Source organism: Lathyrus oleraceus, chromosome 1 (assembly GCF_024323335.1).
Source record: "Lathyrus oleraceus cultivar Zhongwan6 chromosome 1, CAAS_Psat_ZW6_1.0, whole genome shotgun sequence".
In the NCBI taxonomy this organism is placed as follows: Eukaryota; Viridiplantae; Streptophyta; class Magnoliopsida; order Fabales; family Fabaceae; genus Lathyrus; species Lathyrus oleraceus.
In genome coordinates, this window is record NC_066579.1 from 423,061,065 (window position 1) to 423,070,887 (window position 9,823).

General features: G+C 40.3%; 1 protein-coding gene across 1 annotated transcript; it reads right to left on the reverse strand.

Moving 5' to 3' along the window:
- Positions 1-417: 417 nt before the first annotated feature.
- LOC127113656 (uncharacterized) lies at positions 418-1,095 on the reverse strand. Its single transcript, XM_051046502.1, has one exon. It carries the CDS (start codon positions 1,093-1,095, stop codon positions 418-420), a length of 678 nt encoding a protein of 225 aa, XP_050902459.1.
- Positions 1,096-9,823: the final 8,728 nt, after the last annotated feature.

The following is a 9,823-nucleotide window of genomic DNA, read 5'->3' on the forward strand; positions in this document are numbered from 1 at the left end:
CATTTGGTAACCTCCATCTCCCCCTTGACTGATAGCATTGGTCTCTCCTTCCTTCTTCTTTGAGAATCCGGAATAAGGCTTCTTTGCTCCATTAGCCACAGTTGTTGTGTCTTGTATTTTGCCGATCTTCAAGCCATTCTCAATTCGCTCGCCAGCGATGACCAAGTCCGAGAATCCTGAGGTAGTACTTCCAATCATTTTTTCAAAATACGGCCCTTGAAGGGTGTCCACAAACATGTTTATCATCTCTCTTTCGAGAAGAGGGGGTTGAACCCTGGCAGTCGGGTCTCTCCATCGCGGAGCGTACTCTTTGAACGATTCATCCGGCTTCTGAGAAAGGCTTTGGAGCTGAGTCCGATTAGAAGCCATGTCTGAGTTATACTAATAATGCTTCAAGAAGGCTTCAGCAAGTTCCCTTCAGGTTCGTATATGTGTGCGCTCGAGCTGCATATACCATTCCAGAGAAGCTCCACTAAGATTGTCCTGGAAAAAGTGCATTAAGAGTTTCTCATCACTAGAATGAGCGGCCATCTTTCTGCAAAAAGCTCGGATGTGGGTCTTTGGACAAGTGACCCCTTGATACTTTTCAAAGCTCGGGACTTTGAACTTGGGAGGAATTTTCAGGTCTGGCACTAGGCACATGTCAGCAGCGTCCAATCCAAAGGTATCGGGACCTTGCATCGCCTTGAATCTCTCCTCCATCATTTGAAATCTCCTTTCGATGTCAGCAGGAGAAGGACCAAAAGCTTCATAAACTGAGTCAGCCTTTGTAGTGAAGAAAGTGTCCTGCTGATCGTCAATCTCCGGTTGGAATCTCCCATTGGCGGGGATATTGAACGCCTGATTAGCATTTTGATACACATGACCTCTTTCAGGAGCTGGCTGAGCTACAACAGGCATACCAACTCCTCCTTGTGGATTCACCGGTATTGTCACAACAGCAGGGTTGGCAGTAGAGGCTCTTAGATTAGCCTGACACATTTCCTCTTGTCCCCTTGCCAGAGCTTGTAGGGTTTCAACGAACTGACCCATCTGAACCTTTATAGCGGTCATATCCTCCCTCATAGCAGCCTGATTCTGCTCTAACTGATCCATGAGTAATTTCTGATTATTGCGCGTGTAGTATGAATTTCGGGAAGTTAGCTTGATTGTGGATGATTCTGGATAGAAGGGTAGAATGGTAAGTTTTCTGGTTTTTGTCTGATGATATGCAGAATGATGCATGGATATTGTATTTGAATTTTTATGATGCATGAATGCATGAGTGAGTGAATGATACACAAGCATGGTTCCCATGAGTCGAACACACAAGTTGGCATGGTATCACAAGTTTGAGATACAGATGGAGGATAGCTCTGATTGCTTACTCACAATGGGGATCTCACCGGTCGTAGTCTAGGGTTAGATAGGGACCCCAGAGTCATCGATTCATTTGGTTGTTTGCCGCTTACGGCAAAAGCTTGCCGATCGTCAACTCCCTCAAATGAGCCTCTTCTGGGTGAGATCTTCGTTTCGACCCACACGAGAAAAGCTTCTCGGGGGCCCGCACTACACGACCATTGACATTGGGTTCTAGACAAGGGTCTCAAAGTCATGGACCACCTTGACTGTTTGCCGCTTACGGCAAAAGCTTGTCGGTCGTCAACTCCATCAAGAAGATCTACTTTGAGTGAGATATTCGTACCGAACTGTAAGACCCCAATTTTGGCCCTAAGATCCCTCATGGCCCATATCATATCATATCATGGCCTCAAGGATCATTGCATGCCCTAGCTTCCCTCCTAGTGGGTGGGTTATCTTGTGAGTGTGGTTCTTGATCACCAAGCATGTATTGCCTTTGTATATCATTGCTTTTCATATGTTTACTAACCAAAAGTACAAAAATATTGTCATCTAACCATGTTACTTGCAGATGAAGCAATCATCAGTCAAACAGTCAAATCAGCCATTAAACAGTGGATGGTGGTCATTCTTGAAGAATTTGGGAACCATGATCATTCATCAAGGGTTCATATGAGTTGAGACATCATTTGGAATCAAGATATCAAGGGATTAGGGCTTGGAATTCATCAGAACCTGGTTCAGTCAAGCAAAACCCTAGAAAGTCAACTGTTGGTCAACTGTGCATTTAATCAGTGATTTGATGATGGGAATTGGTTTGAGAGGTCTCACTCATGTCCATATAAGCCTTATATAACATGTCAAACATCATCATGGAAGAATTTGAAGTCAAACAAAAAATTTCCAAAAATAGAAAGTTGACCTATAATTGGATTTTGCCAAAAATGGAAACTTCTTGATCCTCAACTTACATCTAGATACAAGCTTCAAATGAATTTTTGCCCAAAATGAAAGTTGAAGATCTTGTTCTCCCATTTCCAAAAAGTCCAAGAACACTCAATTCCCATGTATGGTTGACAAGTTATGATCAAATCATTCTCACAAATTTTTGAACTTCAAAAGGCCATATCTTCCAAACCATTTGGCCAAATTGGGTGGGGTTTTTTGCTACAAGTCACATTTGATGCCCTCTTTCCAAATATGTCATCACAATTTACCAAAAGTTCACCAATCAAAATGGCACTTTTTGAAGTGACTTGAATTATTTCAAGTGAAGTGAAAAATTGAGATTTCAAAATAAGCCTTTGCCATGATCTTTACCACTTGGAATGGTTCAGAAATGATGTTTAGAATTTGTTAGAAGCCCAATTCGTGCATATTCATACACCTCCATGTAAATTGGCATGGTTTTAGCAAAATGGTCCAAACACACTCATTAACCTATTCTAATTACCACTTTCATTAATCTTGCTTACAAACCTTAAACAACACATATATACATCATTTTCTCTCTGAAAAGCCCTAGCAGCCACCATTCACAAACAGAAAAACCTCATATTCTCTCAAACCCTCATTTTGCATTTTGAACTTTTCTTGAAAAAATTGCAAAGCACACGAACTTGTATTGGCTGCCTCATCATTCACCATCATCTTTAAACTCATTGCAAGCCTCAAGCCATCACGGTAGCACCATTTTCCAGCTCTGTTTCATCAACCTCCTCCCATGGCAGATCTTGGTTGCAGCTAGAAGCAAGGTTGTTGAGCTAAATTCCTACCTCCATTCACCTCCTAGAACCTTCATGTGCATCTGTTTCGAGCATACACGACTTAACAGCCATCAAATCACCACTGTGTTTCCAACTTGGTAAATTTTCGAATCCCTCCATTCTCAAAATGTTGCTATGCTTTGTGTAGAGTTTGCCTTGCTGATTGTTTTGAGCTTTACATCGTGAAAAATGGTTGCATATTGAGAGAGATATTTGGATTCAAAGTTTCATATGTGAATGTGTTTTTGCTTGGTTCTCTCTTGTTAGCATAAATTAATGAAAATGGTTGTTGGATTTGTGATGTATGATGTTTGCTGAGTTGAGTGATATGTCTGTTTTCCATTTCTGGGCAAGAAAATTTTCCACGATTTGGATGATGATGAACAGTAACGAAGAACCCTAGTTTTCAAACCCAGATTCGCGTTTGTATGTTGCTGTGCATGGAAGCACTGTTCCATTAAGCCGTGGCCAATCAGATCATTTCCTTCCCTTAAGTGAAACGCTGCGTTTCACTTAAGGGACGAGCTATTTACGCTTTTGCCATCGGTCCCTTATTTAAATCATTAATTCATATTGTTTCTAAATTTTTATTTCATTTTTGATACCAAACTTCCAAAATTCATAAGTCAACCAATTTTAATCCAAAATTCATGGGGTTTTTTGTGAAATGTCCATCTTGATCTCTAGTTTTTTATCATGTATTTTCCAGAATTTTTGCATGAGTGAATTTTTAATGGTGCTAGGGTTTGTGACATGTGCTCATTTTTTGTACACTTTGCTAAATCAATTGTGAAATGATGATGCTTTATCCAATGGCTTCCAAATGTTTTATGCTCAAACTAGACACATTCATGGTGATTTTGGTGTAGAGTTTGTGAATTTATCATTGCTGGTTTGTGAGTTATGATTTTCTGAATTAGGGTGTGACAATTTGTGTCACACCATTGATGTCCAACTTCATGATTTTCATTACCATGCTTCTTGAACTCAAATTGGCTAGAATTTTTGCATGAATGTACCTATGAATGTCTAGTTTACATGTGAATTTTCTTGGAATTATTGATGGCATTTCCTATTTGTTTGAGATTTTTCTCCCCTATTTGGTCATTTGTTGACTTTTTGTGACACATGTTCTCATATTGTTTGTGAAATTCTCATACTTAATTGGATGAACATGAAATTTGACATGTGATTAGTAGACATCTTAAGCTTTGTCATGGTTTTAGTCCCATTCATTTCTCATATGTTGTCACTGATTTATGATTTATTGAAGTTGGTGTATGTTTGGTTGACTTCTTTGGGCATGCTTGAACTTGCTTTGACTTTCTGATTTTCATTGACCATCTTCCCTTGATCCAAATGAGCTGAAATTTGATATGCTTATCATGTTATGGATTATGTTTGATCATGAATTATTTGATGATTTATTGAATTGTTTATGATTGGTTTTGAGTTAAGTCTTGCTGTTGACTTCTATGAGCTTTCATATGCCATGCTTTGACCTAATTTGTTTATGAAATCATAATGATGAATGATATGAACATGAAACCAATTGAGTTTGTTTCTTGATTGCTTGAACTTGATTTTGATTGGATCTCACTTGCTGTTTTGATTTTCTCATCCCCTTTTGACCCTAGGCTTGTCCTAGTGGTCATATTGCTCATGTTTGAGTTCATGTTTTCAGGTTGAGAAGCAATTGCCTTAAGGAAACTTATACAAGTTGATTGAGTTTATTTGATTATCTTGAACTAACTTCTTTGTTTTGTAGGTTGCTTGGCTCATATGCTTTGAGCCTTGTGCATTGCACATTTACCTGATTGTTTTGACTGTTAATCCTTATCCCATTTTACTTTGACTTTGAGTTGTGTACTGATTCTGTTTGACTGTTTCAGGTACCTTTAGTTGCTTAGTTCTTTAATCACTTGCTTTGCTTTGCTTTAATAGCAATTTGCATTGAGGTATAATCCCTTTTCTTCATGTAGTCTGGAAGACCTGGCCTGTTACTTGGCCAGGCAACTGTCTGAAGTCCTCCTTAAGAGGCAATGCCTGTGTGTGTTTACATTTGTCCCAAGCAGGAAAAGTCCTTCAAATAAGGCAATTGGTAGAACCCAAGAGATAAGCAACCTATCTCCTACTATTCTGTGAGTCTTCTCCTTGCTCCCATTACATGGTTGTAGCATTGAGATTCAAACCCAAGATCTATAGAGTCTCATCTGTTGAGAGAGTTCCATCTTTCTGAACTCCCACATCTTTTGATATTCAAATGCTCTCCCTGACCAGGGATAAGAGCAATGAGGCACACCCCTCATATCCTTTCATCTGCTTCACCTTAGCCCCTCCATGGCAAGGTTAAGAGCACCATTAACCCTATTCCAGTTGGCTTCAATGCCTAACCCTTTGTATGAGCCTGATTGTTTGGTTATAGTGTGTGCTGAATGCCTTCATTGATTGTTTGCTCACTTCATATGCACATGTCTGCTTGCATGCTTTGTGCATTTATCATCATTAATTTCTCATTAGTGCATGATCATTTCATTTGTCTCTGTGACATATCTTTGTTGTTTGCCCATTGAGGACAATTGTAAGACCATCAATTGGCCATTGTTCCTATGATATGGAAGTGAGTCTAAGACCATCTCATTGGCCACTCATCTTCTCTTTGCTTGATGCATTTGTTTGTTGTATGTGAGGATGCAATTGTAAGTCCCTGCAAGTTGGCATTTGTATTCCTAGGACCATACTGTGGAGGTTAGAGTAAGCCCAGATAGATTGGCATCTGACATCCATGTTTTGCTTTTCTTTGTGTATGTGAGGATACAATTGTAAGTCCGTGTAATTTGGCATTTGTGTTCCTATGATCATATGTTGGAGTTTAGAGTAAGCCCAGATAGATTGGCATCTGACAGCCAAGTGTTTGCTTTGTTGTTGGATATTGGTATAAGTCCAGACAGATTGGCATCCGGTATCCAAGTTTCATTTTGTTTTTTTTAGGAGATTAGTGTAAGTCCATTGAGTGGCCTCTGATATCCATTTCTGTTTTAGGAGATTGGTGTAAATCCATCTATTGGTATCCGGTATCCGCTTTTTGTTTGTGAGATTGGAGTAAGACCATTGAGTGGCATCCGGTATCATTTGTTTGCTTATATTATTATTGCTCATTGCCCATTCCAAAGGACGCACTTGAATCATCTTCTATATGATCTCAAGAGGTGAACCTTCTAAGAAGTTTTACAATCCATTCTCATACATTCATTCCCATTATGTCCTAAACCTTTTCACACCTTACTTTCAAACTTGAGATAGATATTGTGCAAACATCTTCATGTTTTCAAATCAAAAACCTGGACCCCAAGTCCTTGACTTTTTTCAAACTCCATTTCATAATACTTCTTTTGAATCAATCTTAATCATACTTTGACCCTACTTTCACAATCACAATCAATTAACTTCACCCATTCAATTGTTTTGGCTTTGTCCATTGTTAATCTTTTCACACATTAGCCATAGGTTTCAATTATCATTGTGGTTGATGTAAACCTCACCCTATCCTTAGTGAGTCGACTATAAGACTTCCGTACTGAAAACAGGGTTAACCCCTCTAGTACGTCGAAGCTATCCTCGCATGGTGGATGTTGGTCATGGTCGAGTTTTCTCCCATTGATAATGAAAAGCCTCAGTTCTATTGTTTAAAATTGAATTCACAAACCTTTGGAAATCTTTTAGCCGAACTACGGCGTTTTGATCCTTACCTTTGATGGAAGGTACGTAGGCAACGGGTTCATCCGTTCGAACACAATAAAAATTGTATATTCTTTTCTCATCATCCCAATCATGTTTGCACAATAAATATTTCATAACAAATAACAATTTAGTACAACAAGTGTGAAAAGGGCTCCCTAGGAGTACCTAGGACGTGATGGGTGCCTAACACCTTCCCATTGCGTAATTTACCCCTTACCCAGACTCTCTGATCTTTTTATTAGTTTTCTACGTGTAAAACTTCTTAGGCTTTTGTTCGCTTTTTAGCCAGTCCTTTGGATAAATAAAAGTGCGGTGGCGACTCGAAATCATTGTATGCTTTGCTTATGATTTAATCGATAGATCATATAGAGACGAATACACCGCTACAGAAAAGTGGCGACTCCACTGGGGACAATGATATCCTTGGTGGTATTGCCTACTTTTCACCCTTGTTGTGCTATATTGTTATCTGTTATATGACATATTTTTGTACAATTTGGGATAACTGTATTGATTGTAACGTTTGAATTGCTTGATATACAATTGCTGTTTGCTTTGGTGATCTGTGAGATGAGTTCTGTACCCGAACTCGAGTGCACTCTAGGATAGGAGAATGGCATAGTCTTGTCGATTGGTGTGGAGTATTCCTTAGCCAGTTGACTTGCGAGTCCATTCACTTGGTGGAGGTCATGTTGGATTAATAATGTCACACAAGTTATTTGTGGTTAGGCATTATTCTTTCAATCATGTTCCGCAGAAGCCAAGGACCGTAGTTTACCAAACCCATCTTGGCCTATTTTTAGGAACGTAGTGCGGAGGTCGTTCAGATGTCAGTTCTGATACGATTGTTACGCGATACTACACTCGTAAGAGTTTCTCTTGAGAATATTCTTGGAATACGAGTATTCGTTCCTCCGATAATATTCGAAAGATGGAATGATGATTATGGGAACCTCTGATAGAACATGTCTGTCAGGTTTAAACCCTAGTACACTCCCTTTGGGTGGTTCTTAACCGAGACTCCATGCTCGTGACTCTCAACAAACCCTTGATTCATGGTTGAGTCGTTCAGACACCGTTAATATCAATGGAACCCGGATCAGGTGTAAAACCTAAAATCCACCAAAGCGGCTGGTTGATATTAAGGATGTCCGAGCCGGTTCATGTACCGTTAATATCAATGGAACTTGGGTGTCGATAAGGTGAAAACCTAAATCCACCAAAATGGATGATTGATATTAAGGATACAATGAGCTTTCCCATGACCTTTGTTTGGTGTGCTTTGCTTGATCCTTGAGTGTGATTGTTGCATTCATACATTCATGCATTCATCTGCACTTCATGTCATCAAAAAAAGAAAATTTTCAAGGAACTTAAAAGGGTTTATTTGCAAAATTTTTAGACATGGAAAGACCAAAAAGGCATACAAAGAAGTACAGATTTAGACAGCCCGATGTAAAAGAGTTAAGGAATCTGACATCGTATGTATTAGATCCCTTGGGTTTCAAAGCTCGCTATGGGAAGCTCCTACCTCTGCTGACTACTCAGGTTGACGAAGGGTTGATGAGTACTCTGGCTCAGTTTTATGATCCCTTGTATCATTGCTTCTCATTTCCGGACTTCCAGCTGTTGCCGACTTTGGAGGAGTATTCTCATCTCATTGGGATTCCGATTCTGGATCAAGTGCCGTTCAGTGGCCTAGAGGATATTCCATCTGCTCGAGAGATTTCCAACTTGTTGCACATAGATGAAGAGTTGATTAGGGCTAATCTGACTACCAAAGGCGGAATTCAGGGTTTTCCTTCCGAGTTCCTCATTGCCCAAGCTACATTCTATGGGAAGGCCATGAGTGAGGATGCCTTCGAGGCTCTATTTGTGCTGCTCATCTATGGATTGGTGTTGTTTCCCAACTTCGACAAGTTCGTGGACATGAACGCTATTAGGATCTTCTCAGTTCTTAATCCAGTTCCGACTTTGTTGGGCGATGCTTATGTTTCCTTGCACTCCAGGAATGCGAAAGGAGGAGGAGTTATTGTCTGCTGTCTACCCCTGTTGTACAAGTGGTTTATTTCGCACTTGCCGCAGACAGTTGCTTTCAAGGAGAACAAGGGATGTCTACGGTGGTCTCAGAGACTCATGTCTCTCACCAATGATGATATCACCTGGTATGATCGCGTGTATGATACCGTCCAGATCATCGACTATTGTGGTGAATTCCCTAATGTGCCTCTTCTTGGCACATGTGGTGGGATCAGCTACAATCCTATTCTCGCACGACGTCAGCTTGGGTTCCCCCTAAAGGATAAACCCCATAACATTCTGTTAGAAGGCATATTCTTTCTGGAGGGTAAAGATCCCCAAGGCCTGAAAGCCAGATTTGTCCGTGCTTGGCGCAGTATCCGCAAGAAGAGTAGGAACGAGTTGGGTCCAAAGAACTGCATTGCTTTGGAGCCTTACACCTCTTGGGTCAGACAGAGGGCGGCTACTTACTTGATGTCGTACGATCATCCAAGACCTACACCGTTGGATGTGGCTGGGCCTTCAACCCTCCCTACCCAACGTGTAGAGGAGTTGAGAGAAGAAGACCTTTCGCGTGCTTGGATCCGTGAAAGAGAAGAATTGCTGCAGCAGCTCAAGGAGAAGGACGATATGATTGAGTTCCTCGAGCATCGAGTGATCGACGATCCGAATGACGCTTGGACCTCTCTGCTTCCTCAGTCTTCCAAATTCTGGAAAAGGAAGTATGATCGACTTGCAAAGGAGAAAGCTGACATGGAAGCGGCCTATGAGAGAGAGATCAAGAAGTTGTGCACTTCTCGTCTTCCAGCATCCCGAGCTTCTAGGGATCCATAGGATGTCATTTACCTTTTCTCTTTGTAATAATTAAAATGCTGTACTTCTTTGTCTTGCTATATTGAATGAAATATTTTCCACAAGAATTTAAAATGCTATAATCATTCAAATATTGCAAACAA

Excerpts from the sequence above, each read along its gene's own strand:
- LOC127113656 (XM_051046502.1), bottom strand. The coding sequence starts at position 1,095 with ATGGATCAGTTAGAGCAGAATCAGGCTGCTATGAGGGAGGATATGACC.